The sequence below is a fragment of the Haliotis cracherodii genome, unplaced genomic scaffold (assembly GCF_022045235.1).
Source record: "Haliotis cracherodii isolate W230 unplaced genomic scaffold, xgHalCrac1.p SCAF_2, whole genome shotgun sequence".
Lineage (NCBI taxonomy): Eukaryota > Metazoa > Mollusca > Gastropoda > Lepetellida > Haliotidae > Haliotis > Haliotis cracherodii.
Genome location: NW_027266275.1, coordinates 42289626 through 42310890, shown reverse-complemented (window position 1 = coordinate 42310890; position 21265 = coordinate 42289626). Strand labels below are relative to the sequence as shown.

At 40.3% G+C, this 21265-nt stretch overlaps 1 protein-coding gene across 14 annotated transcripts in view; it reads right to left on the bottom strand.

Annotated features, from left to right (window-relative positions):
• LOC139468118 (paired box protein Pax-2a-like) overlaps window positions 1-21265 on the bottom strand; it is an 86261-nt gene that overhangs the window by 24788 nt on the left and 40208 nt on the right. For 11 of the 14 annotated variants that reach the window (XM_071249868.1, XM_071249870.1, XM_071249871.1 and 8 more), the window contains 2 exons: window positions 11254-11491; window positions 4624-4821 (listed from right to left, as the gene is read on the bottom strand). In XM_071249868.1, coding sequence (XP_071105969.1) covers window positions 4624-4821; window positions 11254-11491 — 436 coding nt within the window. Of the gene's footprint in view, window positions 1-4623; window positions 4822-11253; window positions 11492-13579; window positions 14105-16169; window positions 16395-21265 lie in introns of those variants that run through there. The other 3 variants (XM_071249865.1, XM_071249866.1, XM_071249862.1) reach the window with 3 other exon arrangements.

Below are 21265 nucleotides of genomic sequence, written 5' to 3'. Positions count from 1 at the left end.
GTCGACAGGCTCCTTCGGGAGCCACACCAAAGCCCAGTCATGTATGGCATTTGTGCCGCGAAGTACATCAGTGTAAATAACACCGACGTTATCAGACGCTCACGTATTAAAGCACAGCAAGAGCATGTATTTATGCATGAACATTGTGCTATCACACTATCACCTGGTAATAATACATGCAATCACACCATATGGTCAGGGCAAAACAATTACCGCGATCAAACAAATCGGTATATGTGCGAAGCGTTAAATGATAATTTAAAAAACCCAAAGATTATCTATTTTTTTCAGAAATTCTTTCAAGGATTGTAAAAGTAATGACAACAATCAGATTAGCGTCGGCATTAAGCAACTACTATTGAAGACATCATTCTGACAGTCATGGAACCTGAAACCACCGCTTTCCTACCTCAAAGCTATTTATGTTATCACAGACACAAATTGCTTTAGAAAATGAAGATGAATTATTTTCTACCATCGATTCTCTTTGCCATGTGAAAATAGTTTTTCGTTCTTTCGGCAGCTGGGGTAGCCCTCAGCCGGGTTACAAAATGCGTGAATCATAGCTCCACCGACGGTCATCATAATGGACCGAGAGGAAATGACAGAATTATTATTCCTTTGGCGAAAATTGATTTTAAAGGCATCATTTGTGTCGCAGGCGTTCATTCCCCTTCCAACTAGTTGTTTGATATTCTTTAATGTGAATTCATCGTCCCGTCTTAATTATCATTAGCCCCGAAGGGTATACATTAGTTAAAGAGAGTTGGAATTAGCCAAGAAAAAGAGCGATATTAGCAGCAACGGACACGGTGCGGGCGGGCGGGCGGGAGGCGGGGCGTAGCGTTGGCAGTGGTCCGAGTGGTACTTGACCGTCCTATGTCTAACACTTGTATATCCCACATCCCACAACAGGTGTGGGCAATAAAACAGATTTAAACTTGAAAAACCTAAATGGGCATCAGCTAGGATGACCAAGGCATTAACCCGAAGAACAATGTGTTCTGACGGTTGATTTAGGCTTCTCTCATTGCTCTACCAATCTTCCCCTTATGGCGACTGACAAACAAAACCATGGCTCGAGCACCTCTGAATCTGTATATTTGTTTATTTACACGTGAAATAGACACGTCTGAAACGAACAAGTTTCTATTGCTGTCAATTACCCATGTTAACGACGGCGAGAACACCCATGTCATTTACGGCTTAAAGTATGGAACTATTACTCTCTCTACTTGATCAAGTCAAAGCATGGTAGGCCGATTCTCCAGATACATTTAGCAACTACAAGCCCCCTTAATGAAGCGTGGCTGGACGTCGGGACTGTCCATTTGTTTAAAACCTGACCATCATTGTGGAAAATATGATCGCGTGAGATGTCGAGGTGTAAACGTGATAACATCTAAGTTTCTCGTGAGAAAGGATGAAGGTTTTCGCTTTTAAATGTTCGCTTTTTATGGTGTCCTCTGAATCATGCTATTGTTTCGCGCACTAGAAACGCATTAAAGCTAAAACGCTTTAAACATCGTTTAAGTCTTTATGAAATAGAAATGCCTTTACGGTCATGCGGCCCGAGTCACCTGTGACGGTCCTACTCGAAGCCCAACAATGACCAGTGACGATGATGTCTTTGTCGACATGGGTGCACATGAGGCTCGGAAACCTCATCGCTATTAAACTGAGGGGGGACATAGGAACAAATGGGAGGGTTTTGTCCTTCACACCAGGGGTCTGTCTTTATAATAACTTTTAACTATGCCCCACGACTAGCGGCCTCACAGAGGGGGAGAGGTCCTAGATTTACTCTCTTGTCAGACCAAATGATTCTTGTTTCAGCTCGAATTATAGACCGCTGCTTTTATAGCCTTCTCGGATTGGAAGGGGGGTCTCCGCGTTAGTTTAACACTGAGCTTGAAGCGGCGATTATCACTGGCTTAGCGGGAAGCGGTGTTGTTTTTTCGTCTCTCGACGAACTGCCAGCAATCGTTAAAGATTGATAAGTGTATTACGAGACAAGCGGCTCGCATAGGAAGCCAAAGACTGTAAAAAACGTATTAAAACTCGAGAAGTGAGGGAGTCATTCTACATTGGACAGCTGAATAGAGGCGTGAGGGTTGCGGGAACGTTAGACGGGTGGGCCGAAACGTTGACCAACATCACAGAAAAAAACCCTAATCTGTGACAGGTACAGGAGTGAAGAACAGATTGAACTGAGCCCGGTATGGGTGCCCAGGCTGGTCAAAGGACAACGGTTCGTATTCTGAATACCGTATTTCCAACAAAGGGATCAGAAGTGATGTGTCTTTCGTGTATTAGCGAGACGGTTTGTAAGTGATAACGTGGAGCAAGAGGTATATTATCAAGAAATCAAATCCCCGGAATCAAGAACAATTAGGTCATTGAAAGGCTATATACGACAGCTGAGGGTTTAAGTCAATACACAGGTTCTACTTAAATTGTGCTTCAGATTTAGGCAGTCAGTGACCAATGACTTGTCGATGACAAAACGATTACCGTTTCCAAAGTCTACTACACCTGTAGCCGTGCCCAAACTGAGGTCATCAGGGAACTTCGTGTGGCTAGTTGTTGCCAAAACATGTTGACATTCAATACGACAATTCGACAATACTCCTTCATGTCGTAGATCAATATTTGCAAAATGTCCGAAGAAGAATAGAAATTATAAGCAAGCCCAAACTCTATCTGTCTGCATTCAAGACGCCTTTTGTTTGAGGGTTTGACATGTGTCTATGTTGCATGTTCATAGTTTTCAGCTGAGCCCATTCCGACTTCAGAAATGTCATAACACTTGACTTAAATCCCTGAGTCATGGAAGCCCCCAAATCAGAAACCTGTAAATAAACCACAGGACCAAGTGTTCGACCCCAACTTGCGTGTGGCGGATCGTTCTGTTCCCTTCTGCCGATAACTGCAGGCTTTTTTCAATACACGTTCTATTGTTCGTGCCATAACTTGTTTTCTAGATTAATGCTTTTTCGGGAGACCGTCCAGGCCAGCATGAACTTACGAAGTGTCGGTTTCAAGTAATAGTGACACATAAGACTTCTGTTGCAAAGTGAAACCCATTTCAGGAAAGGCCCTACCCAACTGCTCCTTGGTTTCGGGAGGTGTAAGCCCCGGGGACGTATTGCCTGACCCTGCCACCGTCCCTGTGAGTCACAAACGATCTCGTCATACCACACATGACATCTTTGTCGACTCTTGTCAAAAAGCAACCGTTTAAGAAATATAAATTTTTTCCATCTACAAGTTGAAGAAATTGAAAACAATGAAACCAAAATTGAAATCTGCGTCCAACAGTAGTGTTTTTTGTTTCATTTCGAACTGAAATAGACATAATCAGACATAAGTAACTCATTACAGATGGTTTCTTGAACTCGGTCCACAATTTTGAATTACTATCATTATACGTAATTTCTACCAAACCGTTTTCGTGCCTAAGCACTTTGAAATATTATTGACAAAAAGTTGAAAATCAGACTGAGGGTATTGATTTCTACACATTTGTTTTCTTTTTGACATGAAGTGATCGATTTCAGAGTTTTAGCCATCAATAACCACCTGCCACATCAAGGTGTAAGACCAGCCAACACCTGACTTGCTATACACTAAGTCCGGCACATTAAACCACGACCTGACTTCTCCTTAAGACGTATTGGCACGAGATGAGGACATTCTAGCAGGCAGCGGGTCCCCGATGTCCTACAGCACAACACGAGGTAGTCCTTAGACTGCTCGGCCATGTGGTTCTCGGCAGATAGCTTAACCTTTCTCTATCGTGCTTGCCAAATCTCTAAGGAGTTTGTGACAGATCTTACAAAAACGGTGCGTTAAATTGTTTAAGGATATCTGTGGCTGATGTAAACGTATCTATTGATAGGCCGACAGAAGCGTATCTATGTGATGTGTTTGTACACTTAGACCTGAGCTAAGATAAAGATAGTAGGTAAGATATTTGGATCTGTGTCATCGGTGAATTGAACACATCAATTGAACACATGGGGACGTGAGGACACTGAACGAAGAAAATGATACTTGTCCATGTACGTGATATGAACGATGTTGATATGGTGAAGGTTTGGGGTATGACAGGAAAAGCCGTGCGAGGGCTGTATATTGCATGCCTATTTCCCTGATTGTCTCCATGATACAGTACATGTCTCCGGCAGAACATGAAATAGAGGAGCCATGTACGCCAGTGTTATCACGCCGTCCTTCTGACCAGTGATAGTAATCGGGAAATAGACAACACTTGACATGAAACATACAACCTGATACTAGACGATATAGACAGCATAGACAAACGGATACCCTCGGGAAATCTCTGATTGTAGTGAGCTCGATATCACAGTATTGATTTTACCATGTAGTCTTACGTGATACACACATTTCAGGACGTGTACGAAAATACATAGACACACAGAGTTTTTTTCAAACTCTACAACCAAAGCAACTACATGAGCTTGTAGGATGTCTTTGTACTTCAATAATTCAAGAAGCACCATTTACGTTTCTTCGTTAAAAGTTTATGGATAGGCTTAGGTTTTCAATTTCGCGCCCAATAATCTTCAGAGATTTCCTGTGATTTGATTGGCCACTCACCTGTTTATTGAACTAACACTGGGCACGTTGTCCTGAGAACACACCCCTTCTGTGAGTAACCTGTCCCTGATCTCCCAGGCGAACATGGTGGGGTTATCTTGCTTATAGCGGGTTATGGCATCCACAACTTTGGGGGTCGCCACTTTGGGCTTACTGCCGCCGATAACTCCTGGTTTGATGGAACCTGTTTCATAATACCTGGAACATATGTCATATCATAAACCGCAGGGCCCTGAATATGGATTGAAACACGTCACAAAACAACAACAAGTATACTTCCTCATACAGCTGCACATTGAGACAAGCGTGTTGGCTTTCAATAGATCAGAAACAACTGTAATGTATTCACGATTGTTCACAGAAAATGTATTCCTTCTTGATAGAATACTGAAACACTTCCTCCTATTGAATCGTTAGTGTTTACATGATCTCGTGTAACATTCACAACAGAGACTTTTAAATTTTAAAATTTGAATGTATTTAAAGCTTTGGCAGTTATTTTATTACAGCAATTTAATTTTTTGGGGAAAACCATGCAAGTAATATTTCTCCATGGGGTTCAGTGACATTACGATCAAGAGGGATGCTTTGTCGAGCATGACTGTAGTGGTAGAACAATCCCACATATTAGCATAAATTTCAAGCTTAATTGGCAGTCTGTTTTTTGTACAACACATTTTTATCAACATGCGTTGCGGATCATTTTACAAGCGACAAGATGCTTCCATGCTTGTGGACGATATGCTTTAATGATGTGAAACAAGCACTTGCAACTACATGATGTGTTGTACGTCGTTTCAGTTTTAATAGACGTAAATGTTATTTGCTTTAGTCAACATGTAATACGCATCAATTGACGGTGAAGCTTTTTATAGAGTAATAACTCCGATCCGAACCAGTGGCACATTTTATGTGAGCTATAACTCAGAATGTCTCGTACACCGTTCATATTGCAGGCGCGAGAGCTTGTCATTTCCAATTAAACCTCGTAACATTACCCTGACAGCGCAACAGACATCAATACAGCTGAAATGTGATACACAAATAAATAAACAGAGGAGAAAATTAACAGAAATCGTCAGAATCGAATTTCTTGAAAACAAATCACGCTCGATCAGATTATGAGAATTTGCCTTTTTCCTGAGCTCCGTTCAATCGATAGTCAAACATGTTACCACACAATCTAATCTATCGGTTCATCATGAGTTGCGTGCATTTAACTTGTATAGAATAATGAAGACTCAATGTTGATGGTACACTAAAACGGGGCGGGAAAGACAATATATAGTAGCTGAAATGAATAGCTAGCTAGGCGCCACACAAGACAAACTTGCAGCTGTTACGCTTTCTACCCGGCATTGAAAACTACTAACTAGGAAATTCACAAAGTTTGTCGATAAACTAGAAAATGAAGTAAAAGCATGTCTGCCAGGGGCGATGGGGGGATCTATTGCCAAGAGTCCACTAACAATAAAGTTCATTACTAAACAACGAAATCGATAGGTTGTTTGAAGGATCGGGGCAGTGTCAATGTAGCACTCGGGTTGTATCGACGTGTCAAACCTCATTCTGTAGAAATAAACAACAAATACTTAATCGTATCATTTCATCTGAAAATTGTTCAGATTAAAAATATCGAGATAAAATAATTTATACCTGGATGCTTCGTTAATTTTCTGTTATGTTGTTGAGATTAATCCATGAGATTTGGTCTGCGAGGACTGGTTGACCTAATCCGGACCATAGCAAGACGTTCATTTAGATTTATCCGAACACCGCAGAAACAAATATCACATTACACGGTACCGGCCTTATGCATATTCATTTAAATATCCCGTCGTGATCTCTACACATCTGATGCCCCAACAGCTGGGTGAATATGTATATATTCCAATAATGTTGTTCATTAACAGGTTTGTTAAAAGCTCCTACATAAGCGCACAATGCGCGCACACTCGTAATTTGAATGGTATTTGTAGCAACACAAATATGACTGACCAGGCTGCCGATTAAACTCAAGCTACATCGGATATTAATCTAATTCAGAAAATGATATTTTCGAGTTGAAAGCAACGGTATTTAATGTAGCTGAGAGTGTAAACTATGCTGAATGCATTGTACGGCAAAGCAAGCAATAACCGTCCTCAACCCAACAAGCAGGCAACGCAATCTCAATTCCTGAAATCATTGTGATACTGCATGGTTTATTGTGCAATCGGAAGATAGGTGTTTCGTGCGGGGTATTACATTACAAAACATAAACAACTAGGGTTACAAATACTGTTTTGGGGGTAAGTATCCTTCTTCTCAACCTTGAATGAATACATTTAATGCATCACCTCTCTAGAGAAATTCGCGTCATTAACTGTGCGTAAATTGTAATATCTGAAATCGATTAAAAAAACCAATAATATCTTTTATATTCACAGAACATGGAGGCCTCCCTTTAGTTTCATACTGTACAAAAAAACTAAAGCAATGTACATTTACAGATGAGTGGGTGATCTTATAAAGCAATATCCTCAACGGCACCCAGTTAGGTAATCTGCGCCTTTCTATTATTCAAAGCGTTTATCTTGTCCACAAATACGTATTAATTATATTAAGCCACTAGTAAGCGTTTTTCAGGGACTCAACATGTTTATTCATGAATCACATTTAACTGAGAAGGTTTTATGGCGGATCATTACCTTCACCGCGTTCCATTAAGCTTCCTTATGTAGTACTGAATTATTTATCATCATGAAAATTAGTAAATAAATAATAATAACTGTCAATATTATAACCAATTTCATGCTTGACAACCACGGAAAACAAAGGCAATTTTCAGGATTATTGTCAACAGTTTGCATTTTAGAGTTTGTTTTGTTGGAATGGTCAACACAAGCAGTGAGTTGAAAGGGTTCGAGCTGGGGAACAGGCACTCACCAAGAAGAATCTGTATGTAGTTTAGGCATTCTCGCGTAATAGCAGTTTCCTCAAATGATAAATGCTCTGCCGATGTCATATTTATCTATGGACATGGCGAGACAGCCTCCTTGCATCTCATTAATTTTTCTCCATGATGAAGTGTACTATTTCCACATGAAGCCTGAGACTGGCCGGCCACGCAAGCCAGGGGAGTGTTCCATGTCACGGTCAGGGTCACTTCATCTGACTGACAATTTCAGGACCTAAACACTAAGTACGGGTAATCAACATGGGAGAAACCATCCACACTTTGGAAATACCTACCATTACACCGAAATTTGATTTCAATTTGTCTAAGTCCCAGGGTGAATATTAGATAGTGTACGGTATATACTTGAGGGATGTACGCAGATAAACTGATATTGCCCCTAGCTCAAACATCGGAATGGGTGAAAGTTGTAATAAATACTGATAATAATAACACTGATAACAATGTCATTATATTCACAAATCATCTCACAAACAAGAACTTTTCCTTGTTCATCAAACCAACTTCTAAATGCTACTCGGACAAGTTAAACTATCTCATAATAAATATAAAATCGGGATTTTTATTTGTCTATAGGGTGAGGGGGAGGCGCGTGTGCGGGGGTGGGTGTGGGGATAAAGGGGTGGGACAGGAGACACCCCGCTTTAGCTAGAACGGTCAGTGGAGAGGATTTAGCGTGAAACGAGAGCTGCAGCAGGATGCTTGATAACGGGTATTCTGTGTGGTAGAGGGGAATCCATCATATAAACACACACACCCCACGTCAAGGGGGAACAATAGTCAACAAAGACGCTTGTGATTGTCTCTCGGCGATTAGAGGCAAGATATGGTGCATCACGCAACGAAGCCCGCCTTCAATGCTCGGGTGACGGTCCGACCGGCTGCCAACACACAACACAGGCTTGGAAACAGGCCTATAGTCCAGCACGGGCAATTTGAAAGCGATTTCGGGTAATTTCTGCTCATTTGAAACTTGTTCAATGTCTGTGAAATGTGTTTGAAGCGCCTTTATGCTAATCGCATGTACATTGCAACCTCCCAAACCCCACCGGAGCTAATTCCAATAAATTCAAGCACAGGTACAGGGTGAACGTTAACGTCTCTTTCATGTCATTAGCTTTGATTAAGGTGATTGTTGTGTCCATCTGTTTCTCTGTGTCTTTAACACTAACAGTCACAAAGTGCACAGGCCCCAAGGTGTTGGCTAGTTCGAGAACCTGCACAACACATCAAGGTGCCCTGATCGTGATCCTGAATGCTTCACGGTTTGTGATATAACACCAACAAGTCTTGTCTGTGTCGCATGGTTGTGCAACAACAAAACGAAAAATAGGAATTACTTTAATTGCTGTGATTTTGTTAAATGAAGTGTTAACATTGATGCAGCTGACATCGAAGACCCGTATGTCATAGACTACAGACTGCCTTGGGCCGAAAATAAAACGATTCGAAATTCACAAATAATCTAGAGCATTAAGGTAGCCATTTAACGAGACTAATGTGTTAATTTAAACATGACACCAAGTTTAATAGAACTTTTCTTGGGAATAAAAACTGTTCTGCTGCCTTTGTAGCTTTAATTGTGTAAACTCAAACCGGTTACTTTGTCACCATGCGCAGTTTATTATCAATGTGACGGTCATTTATCAATATAAACCCATCAAAATAAGTTTCTTATCCTTTGAAGTGAATAACGAAATTGAAGCCATATTCACGGGAAATAACACATTTTCCTCGTTGTTTTTTCTACGACAGAACGCATGAACCTGTGCATTATGTTTCTGATTACACGGAAGCTGTTTTCCCCACAAAGCTGTGCATAAAATAGCCTACAACTATTTTTAATCCCCCCCCCCCCTCCTAGAACATGGATGAAAGATAATGTTTCATGTGGTTTCACCCCCTTAAATCGGCGTCCATCTCTACCAGAGAGCAGCAGAGTTTGATGTGACAATAACGTGTATTAATCCACAGCTCTTTAATAACCAACTGCACTATTAGTGCTCAATAGAGAGCCAGTAAAATACTGTTTTCCTGCAGCAATCTCTGTCACCCTGATGTCAGGGCGCGATGTGGAAGAGAGATTGCTGTAGCCTTGAGCACCAGAGAGAAATATGGAGAATCTAGTGAGACAATGACGGTGGTTAGGAAGGGTGGAGTTTGGACGGAGACGGGCACGCCTGTTTCAACAATGGTTAAAAACTACTTGAACACACGACTGCGGGGAATTGGGGAGTACGGGTACATTTGAGAGAGAATTGAAGATCCTTATCGAAGCAATTTTGTATTGTTGGCCAATCTTTGGGCGTGTGTAACAAAGTGCTATGTTAGTCCTTCTACTGGTCGACGGGAGAGCGAGACCCTTCAGTTACAAGACAATCTGGTTCCTTCCTTCAAATCAAACTCTACCGCGGAACGATGTGAATATTTAACCAGATTTAGTAAACATTCGACCGATAAATATGGACGAGAATTATGTTAAAAGTCTTGTATTCAATATTCTAATTATGATGTACAAGCGCTTACATAATCTGGTCGCTTGATATTCGTCAATCTTACCTCATACAGATACCAATTCCCAAATCCATAATAATAGTCAAGAGTGTAGGATTATGTTTATGTAGGCACTTTGATGATTTAACCTATAACATTTCACACATAGTTTACATCTGACACAAATGGTTTTTGAAATACACAAGGAATATCTAGCTCACTTATTTAAATTGCTACGCCACTTGATGAATGTACACATGGATTTTGTAAAGAGATAACAAATAGTTTTCTGGACAAATAGGCTACAACACGAAGGACGGGAACGATCGTAGCGTCGTTGAGGGACCCAAACAGAATATAATTTGCCAGGTACAAACAATTATGTGAAACATACTGTACCCAACAAAGGATCCTATCTGTCACGTGGCTCAGAGGCAATGTAGATGCCATTCCTTTATAGTGTGTCATGTAGGACAATTCGATGACACTTGAGAATCACGTTCAGAGATCGTTATTAGCTGTGTGTGAGATGCCTTCAGTAGGGCCGAGGCATTTTACACACAACCCGGGCCACCAACACTAAACAATATGTATTCCATATTATAGTGTCGCTCAAACTTTTTCATTTATTTTATAGGTACATTCGAATTAAATTCATGTCAGTGTTAATTGAACATAATGTTTATTATTCAATACACCTTGAGTCAAAGCACATCACAACAAAGATGGTGGATCACGATAAACATTCGGGCACACAAAACAGGAAAATAAATAAAAGGTGTCACACAGAAGACACATTAAAAATGCGTGTAACTGTTATATGTTTGACTTTACCAAAAGTCTTCCTTCGATAAATGTTTACATGCACATGTGTATGAGTTTATAACAGCCAAACTTTTGTTGACAATGTCAAACAATTTAGAAAGCAAAATACTATTTAACAAAAATTCAAATTGGCATCAATTTCACAAAAAAAGAAATGCTTGTTAGATTCATTTAGGTTGAAAGAAGAGACTCATATCTTTGAAATAATACACAAATTTAGACAACTGATTAAGGTACATGAACCATGTTAACGGACGAAGATACCAATCGGTGGAAAGACTTTCTTAGCTTGAGAAGGGAGATATTGATTGTGTTGAAACATAAGCCACACAGTTAGATAAAGTTAGCCTTACGAGAAAGGGGCACTGCGGGCTAGCAATGCTGTAGTAGACGTAGATGGTGGAGTAGACGGTGGCGTCACGTACCTGCCGAGGATTTTGCTGACACAGCCGTGAGATACACGAAGTTGTCTGGAAATATCGCATGGACGTACACCCTGATGGGCGAGGTCCACGATCCGGGTACGAACTACATCGGGTAGCGGTCTTCCATTGACAAACACTCCTCCTAACTGATTCACTCCGCCGTGGCCTGAAATGAAAAGAAAAAAATATTTAGCAAAATGCAACAACATATCCAACACAAATTGAGACTGTGTGTTTTTATTCGAGAAAAAAACACCCCGATATCCCATTTGTAATCGACCTGAAACAAGAAAGTTAGCACGGAAAACGTACACAGGTGTATGAATATATTTATTGTGGTATAATAAATCGCTGGCAGTGGAGGTATTCTTTAACGTTGAAATAATTTTATTTAATATTGCAATGACATGCTAGTATTGAAAAAAGTAACTGTATATTCAATTTCCATTGTACTATTTCGACGCAATCGAAAGACAGATAAATATAATTTATAGACAGAAATAAAAACGGTGGTGGTCGTCGTTCTAAATGGATTTCTCCAGTAAATGTATTTTGTATGCGCTGCTAAGTGGTGTTCGGTGTCATTAAAGATACATCAGGCCAGTATATACATATTAAGATCATATCGATATACGTCCGATTAATAATACATGTGGGAATATAGCGGTATCGTTGATATATCTACCGTTTATCATCTGAAAAAATATATATCTATACACAACCCGATGTGATTTACATAACCAATGGTTGAAAGGAAAATTGAAAATAATTTTGCTAAATCGAATACTTATTTTGTACACTAAAGAAACCAATGGTTAGTATGTCAGTACAATATAGCTAAATGTTATAGTTTAGGAATATCCATTACAATATATAAGGACGCCTGATGTAAGAATGTAATACACAAACTAATCAAATGGAAATCAGTTTGTATTCTACAGAGGAGCGACTGCTAATGATTGTGCAATTAACGTATGTCAGATGTTAACATAATGTTATTGCCGGCGATTGTAAAACTGTCGAGTCAAGCTGGTGTCGGCGACGATTGTATTGAGGAAAATGACTTTACAAGGACGGGGGAGGAATTCCTCCAATTCAACACGAACCAGATCCAGCTATTTAACTCCCTATCCTCTTCAGGTGTGTGAAGCATCACCGTCTTCGCGGTTTTAAACCGACCGGGGTTTAAGAGCCCTTTTGTTATACCGCTGAAATAGCAGCAAGCTAGAAGGGCGACGAGTCCTTTAAAAACTGGCTTAACACAAAAATAATGAGAGCCGGGGCTGGAATATACATCATTCAGACATCGCGCCCAAAATAAAAGCCTATCATCTTAACATTAGAGGGAAAATGACTTACTTACTCGCAGCTGAACTCCCCTTAGGCGAAATAGGTTGTAAACATTGCCAAAATATTTGTATCCTATACAAATTTGTTTTCAAAGGATTACGCAAAGACACAATGACATAGCAAAATAAATATTCTGACATAAAATAGTTTCCCCATTTATAGACGAATTAGGACGGGGAACATTTTCTCAAATGCTGGAAAAGTAAACGACGATAAATCTTATGTAATGCGGATTGGTGGTTTTACTTTTGGTTGTACATTTTGGCAACATCATTCAATGATTAGGGCATCTAAATATTAATATTGTTTTAAAAAACTGTGAAAATCAGAAAGAGTAATCGGTCCTAGTTTATATTTGCTATATATTGACCCATACTTTAGACAACTAGAAAATTACGTCCTGTTTATATGAATGGATAAAATAATTGTTTCGTTGTATTGACATTTATTCCTAAATTATAATAGAAACGCTAACATAGTACATATAGTCTACAACATTTCACTTATCAGGTATCACCGGGCGGAAAAAGTATTTATTTCATACGAAATTTACAAAATAATTATCAAAGACTGAATCTCATGAAATCTAAGCATCCGATAGGACCGAAAGGTACTTTAACGTTAAAATTTACCCCTTTCCCCGGATATTTCGCATTTATTTTAAGCGAAGTACATCTCTAAAAATATAAATATTTTTTTCCCATGAAAATGCAGTAGTCCAATACAAGTTACTAAAAAACAAACAAAAAATAACTGTTGTCCTCAGCTATTTCCGCAAAGTTGTGCGTTCCAATCTATATCATCTAATACGATATGTTCATTTCAGGATGAAATAGACACCGATGCTGTCACTGTGCATATGCCAATACTCTGACAATGATGACAACCAACAATAAATATTTACCTTGATATGGATCAAAAGTCTGAGGAGGCCTGAAGGCAAACGATGGGTGAAAGGATCCCCATGAAGGGTGGTGCATGGTGTCCTGCTCCCAAAACATTGTAATTGACAACGGACGGACACTATGACTAGATAGGCACACGAGTCATCAACACGAGAAAGGACAAGTCCAGTCCGTAGGCCAAACACCACCGTCACCCGAGTCGGCAAGTAACGCACTGACGGGGTGGGAGGGACCGGGCTTCTAAGTCCACTCAACAAAATAATATCCGTTGCACAAAAGATTACGAGGGTACCGGTGACGGTGAAACAGTAAAGTGTATAGTGAGGGGTGCACAGGTTGACTAATGTCAACAATGTCCGACGCTGCTACTATAGGCCCGTCCAAGCTTGAAACAATCTCCAGAGTAAAACAGCAAGTCTTGGATTGGAATATGCGGGTGGGACAAGGAGCCCGCTCACGTGGACCTGATCCTACGATAAGTTAATTAGCTATAAACAAACCGCGAGCTGTTCGCCTGATCAGATGAAACGAGCACCACTTTGAAAGGCAGGCATTTCTCGGGTTGCGACTCGGCCCTTGGTTCTGCCTGTCAGCGAGGCTCATTCAGCGATTGGTTGCTGTTACCTTCCCTCAAATCGTTTATTTTCTGCTCGGTCCGCCTCAAGTGATATATCTGTTTCCCTTCCCTCTCGGGGGGTAGGCCCGCTCCTGAACGCTACTGGGGGTGGGGGGCGACCTGCCATGGATATATTGACTTAAAACTGCCACTTGACACGTAAGCCAAGGATTAAACCTCTCCTCCAGATACATATTTCATACCAACGGACTTTCGCCCGTTAATATGGATAGTATTTCTCAGATATGACACAAAATGGTATTTATACAGAATATTGATACTATTGCCAATCACGAATATCATCACACAGAAACAGTTGATTTTAGAGGATAATTGACCAGACATTTCAGAACAAAAACTATTGTTTTGATGAAAGTGATAATATTATCACTACAAATTGTTATATTCCAACTCGGGTAATTGTCATGACTATTGTTTTCCGGAGTGGGACAGGCATGCTGAATTGTTTTCTCGGGGTCTCTGTGGACGTCTCCGGTATTAATACCTCGGTATTACGACTTCGTGAAAAATTGATATTGCTATTTGAGCATGTGTGAATGACGAGACCTACGTCTCGCGCAAGTAACAGTGACAATTATGTGCGGAAAATTGATAGTAGAGAACAAAACGGACAGCTCGAGCCCGATGACTTGTCAATATCATCAGGGCATGGGATAATCACGAGAAAGACAGTGAAATTGATCGGACGTGTAAATAAACACGGATATTGATAGTTCAAGTGTATTTGCGTTGTCAATCATGAGAGAAAGGGACAAGGGCGAAATATCCATACTATGGCATATATTGAATAAATAGAAAACAGCTAGGTTTACCCTTTACCGTGCTACAAGTGTTGTAGGTAACGTAGATGGGGAGAAGCACGTCACGCTTGACGGTGTGTGTGTGTGTGGGGGGGGGGGGGGGGGGGGGGGGGGGTATCGACATGAAACTCAACACCTCTGTCAAGGGGCCAGTGCTTTTACAACGAAGCCGTGGGCCATGAAACAAGACGTGGTGGAAGAAATTGACAGTGAAAGAATTCACCTAGGCGAAATCGCGAGCAGGTTCCGCTTTAATGCCGATATTTCCGCCGTTTTTTTCGGTAAAACAATGTTTTTTATTACTAAAACAAATGCCCGTGTGAATTCCAGTGAAATGAACAAGACGTGTACATTTCACCGTTGTGTACAGGCGACAGATAACTTCTACATCAATTCTATCACCAGCGGTGTACAGTGAGAACTGATTTACGTACCCTGTTATACGGGAACTCTAAACCATCTATCGCGGCTGAGAAGGGTTTATATTTCACGAATGCTTGTCATTTCTTGCTTTGATACATATCGGATACTGACATTTAAATTCTGTGCCAGTGAAAGCGTGTATTGGCTAACGAAAGCTGGTGGAACCGCTATCAGATTCTATTTGTAATAAACGTGAAATCGACAGACAGCGGCCAGAGTCGGGTGGTATGCTAAAATACCTTTGATAGACATGAGATCTGTGCTGGTTGATTTAGCAAGTAAATAAAGACACAAACTACGGATCAAGGAGCTTGGACAGCTCGAATCAAGTTACTACATTCCATACAATTATCAAAACGTGAAACCAACTATGCCGCTAATCGAATTGACTCTACCATCCATTGAACACAGTAACGCAGGGGTTCGAGTGTATCGTAGCGGACCATGGCCCTCTGTAATGCAATTTACACAAGTACTACAATGTCGATCAACTTTGAAAGAGATTTCTGTTTGGAGGTGTTCATTTCACCAGTCTGTAGTCATGAATGACAAGCATGCTCCGCTTGGAATCACCCGATTCCATGACAACATAACCAGACCCTGACCAATAGCTCGGTCTCACGGGGAAAATCTACATCATGTACATTACAGTGATATGTAGAACCGGGCGGGATTACGCAAGACTGGCAGGTTTCAGTTACGCGCGTGAAAAAGTTGAAACGGACTTACTTTTGCATTGGTGATAAAAATCCATCATGTTTAAATTAGGATTAGGGTGGTGATACCGGTACGCGGCAGCGGCAGCGAGGTCCATGTTTCTGTAGGTCTGCTCGTGCATCCGTGTATTTCCGGGTTGCTGATCCGGGCGCGGGTGATGAGGCTTGTCAGGTGTATCTGCTCGGATGGCCGAGTCGAGTCTCACTTTTACTTACAGTCAAGTGTCACCCTCTAACTGCCAGGCGAAAATACTTCACTCATGCACATCATAAAATATTTCTACGGTTTGGCGATAGATGACACAAATTCAATGACAAGCGGGCGATTTATCAACTGATTGCTTATCTGTTCAATGATCGATTACTCGGGTCCCTCCCGTTTCAGGTCTTGCGTGTAATTTATTTGTGCTCGTACGGACCCTCGATCCGCCCACCGCGTCATATATGGCAGTCACGTGACGTTCGTAGCTGTCAATCATGCTCCAATCGGCGTGCTTCCTGCCTCCCTTGTTAAGCAAAGGTTTGAGAACAAACAACGAGTGGTTGTTATATTTGGCAATGTGTTTATGACAGTTTTGACGTCTTTATGGGATGTTGACAATGTCTCCCAGTCGAGTGTCGCTGCAAGTTATATCAATGGTGTGCTTGCTGAGTTGGATCACTGGATTTTCTCTCCATCTCATGCGTTCATTCCAAGCTAATTTTCGTTTGCATTGAAAACTTACGGAGCTTGTAAACGGGAAAACTGGCGAGCAACGATAAGACCTGTATTGACACCAATTATACAACTCGTTATTGTAGTTCATTGCAGGCAAAACTGATATAAGCACTTGAGAAACTTTAAAAAATGATTCTCATTACAATGGATCTGAGAAAGACCTATTTACAAAACATCATACATGTTTTACCTATTTGAAGCCGTACATTCTTACATAAATATATTAAAACCACATATAAAAAAGCCATCAATTAGACGGTTTTTGTAAATTAAATCACCAGTGTAGTATCATTATAAAGGTGTTCAGCTGGACAAGTGTCTTCGTTAACAAGAAATGTCGCGAAGAAGAATCAGCTTGCATTTAATTCACAATGATTAATGGAAGTGGTTTAGCCACATGATTTATACTTGAGAAGAATTGTATGAATGTTTTTTTCTACAAATTGTCCGCCAGATGTAGAGGGTTGGGTGTATGGCGAAATGCACCAGACCGACATCCAGGTTGCCGCTGCAGAAGCTCACAAACTTGTTCATCAGACGTAAAATTGAATGATTTAACCAAAGAAAAAGGTGGTGCAAGAAATAAAACGCTTCCCACTTGAACACGGCCATGCGGGCTGCCAGACAATACTCAGAGATATCCCATATGAGCGATTTGTTAAAGTGAGTCTTCATATCGCCATACGCCGCTGAAATGTACACACAAATATGAACACGACAAGACGTCAATTTCAAATCGTACCAGTGTTTTCCATTTCATTTATCAAGAGATGACACATTAATTTCCTAAATGCTGGACGCGGTGCGCGCCTCAGGCTTGTGTATGGCTGTAATCCCCTACAACACCAACGCACAATATCCTCTCCAGCCACAAAAGCAATTGACAATCTAAATTTTGACAATTGTGGCCAAGATTATAAAAGGGATGATTTAATAAAGGTGTTAGACAATAGTAAGACAGTGAAATGCACCATTCTTATTTCATTAAAACCAACTAATATTTCCGATTGTTTCTACTTATGCGGAAACGTATCCCCTAGAAAAAGCTTGAAGTGGAACGAGCTTGGCGCGTGTATTGTTATCATCAATTTGTTCGCCTTAAAAGCTAATCTTCCTATCCGTTGGTGCTAAACCTGACGCAAGATGTTGCTATTGAAAAGATTTGTTGACTCTAGCCATCTCATCCCATTGTGGCGCCGATACTGAGATGTTAAGATGACAAACACTTGTCACTCAAGGAGCAAGGAACAAGATTGGGCACAAACAACTACAGGAATTAACAGGGGATAATAGCCTGGCCACGAGGCTTCGACAGATTAAGCCCCGTCTTGTATTCATCTGTTTGATCACATTCTGTTGTAATAAGTAAACAGGTAGAATTAGAAAGAGAAAAAGACTCTTTAAGTCGTCATTGTCATTATTAGGGTGCGACAGCTCGTGAACAACTGCACAGATACCACTGCTGATTAGGTCCCGGCTGATTGGCAATCTGTTACTCGAGGCTATTTGCAAAAGCCTCAGTTTTGAATGGTTCGTATAGGGAAATGATTGTAGGTTTTACCAGTGTTTAGCTATACGTAACATCTGTGGGAGCGACATGTTTCTGCCTTTTTTAAGCATTTTTTCAGCGTTATTGTCTACAGTAGGGGTGTTGAGTGTAACTGTTTCTATGAAGCATCGCGTGAGTCACGACTGCAGCATAGATATTTAAATATACCAACGCCGAAGTGAAATGTAAAGTCTTGTCAATTTCAACAATGAATCAGCATCAGAATATGATTGGCGTCTACACATGACGCGTGGTGATAAATAGGGAGATTATTTGATATTTGGGACTCTTTTCAAATTTATGATTTATCCATTATTAGTGGATGGAATACCCATGCATTCAGCGCAGAAATAAAATAGCTTGATGACATCCGTGATCATCTCAAGCTAAACAAACATGTACCCCTAGTGCTCGTCGAGTTGCATAGGCAATGTCATTTTCATTTCGAGCAAAATCCCTACTTGAAATACGCATCATATGAAAGAAGCCGCCCATTGAAGGCAAGATGCTTGAGTTATCTATATGGTAATGCATGATCGTCAATTTCAAACTCATACAATCACCGGGAGTAGGAGGACGGAAATTGAATGTGAAGAAAAGAGGAGGTAGAGAGGATCAGAATCTGTGGCTATGGGTCCGTATTCGGAAGGGGGAGAAGAAAGACGCCGGTACCCCCCTCTTGCAATATCCCCTGCGAATAGAAGAGGTAACAATGCGGAGGGAGTAAATTACATGTAGCTACAATAGATATTGTCAGTAGAGCGTAGTCGCTCAGTCTAGGTCCTTTGCCCCCCTCTCTAACACTCTCCATAAAGGGTGAAAGGCCGGTGGTGAATATTCATTAAAATTGAAATATTTCTCTCCCCTGGTGCGAGGGGCGGCTAGAACAGGGTTCGCATGGCTTGGGCAAGATTTTAGGGAAGTGTCGCTCACATTACAAAGTCGGAGGATACAAAACTTGTTTCATTTTTGAAAAGGTTCGTTGCGAAGTCTGAAGGGCCTGTGTCAGGCTTAGAGTGATCTATAGCAGCAACAAATTCACCAACACTATCCTGCTGAACGCACAAACGATCGGCACCCGATTCCCAGTGAGTGTTAATATTACGTGGATTTATTCAGTCAGTTTCTGCTTTTAACTCATATTCTGAACGTATCAACACGAAATGAAATTCCGTACCTTGAGCTATTTCATTACATTTTGGTAAAAATATGACATCGATTCTACACTGATGACAGAGAACATCCTCTATTTAATATCAGTTCCCTTCAGTATAGGATATACTGAGTGGCTTTGTTGTGTATAACTGTGTAATAATGATTTTTTTTTACGTTTATACTTTTAATCTCATCATTTTGAATAACACTTTTCTAATTAAGCTGTGCAAAAACGATGTTTCTGAGAATAAAAATAATAATGATTCGTTTCAGTTTTCAGAGCGTTACTTAGATTGAATATCAAATACACAGGCTATCGGTGTGCTTGAAAATATATTTACATTTATTCTGATAAGGGTAAAAGGATACGAAAAATAGTATGTAAATAAATGTAAATGACGGTAGAATGTGCTGGCTATAGATCTACGGGCGCGCGTGATGACTGCATTATTGCATTGACGTTATTGCGAGGAAGCAATGAAACACACATCAGTATTGTCGATGTCAATCAGAAAAGCATGAGATGCACTGGTGTTCATAGATCTACCTTGAGCACAAACAATTGTGCAATTATCGTTGTAAACTTTCTAGAGTTATGCAATACAGATAAACTTATTGTACTTTTAAAATATTATGTATATTTTACAGCCAAAACCTGCTTTTTAATTCTCCAACGAAGAAAAATATTTTATATGGCTCGTTACGGGTAGTATATTTTCATACCCCTTTTACACCAATATATTTATGCTGTACATACTGTGATACATTTTAAGTCTCTCGTAACCCTTAACGGGTGGCTCACTTTTATGTCCTTTTATATGTATTTATGTAATTATTTCTGTGAGGTGAGACTCAAATAAACAATCTGTCTGTCTGTAAAACTCTGCCACTAATGACAACAGATTGAAGGCAGGATAACTCCGTGTTAATTATTCAGCGTAATCCGATACAATGGCCGATAACTCCAAATACGATTTCATTGCACGCAGTTATATCATTGTCGGTTTGCGTTACAAAATATATCCTCTTCTGTAAAACAATACATGTGTGTTCACTTCAGTCAAAAAACGTATGTGTTCACTTAAGTCAACAACGCATGTCTTCACTTCAGTCAACAACGCATGTGTTCACTTCAGTCAAACAATACATGTGTGTTCACTTAAGTCAAGCAACATATGCGTGTTCACATCAGTAAAGCAACGCATGTGTACACTTCAGTCAAACAAAGCATGTGTTCACTTCAGTCAAACAATACATGTGTGTTCACTTCAGTCAAGCAACATATGCGTGTTCACATCAGTAAAGCAACGCATGTGTACACTTCAGTCAAACAAAGCATGTGTTCACTTCAGTCAAACAATACATGTGTGTTCACTTCGTTCAATTTCTGCAACAATTACCGTTTGTTTTAAATCATATAATAATTGATCGAAAGAACAAACATACATAATAAATACACAAGCACTGTTACTGACCATCGACACCAACTGCATTAACACTCAGTAAACAGTGGACAACAACTGACTATATAATGGAACTGTAATCACGCTATGCACCAGGAGGGACGAAATATAACCTGCCCTGACATTTCTCTAATGAAGCACTGATCAGTCTATCGCGAATACGTTTCTGTCAGTCATACAATTCGTCCATATCAGATGTCACCGTAATGTACATCAGTCTATCT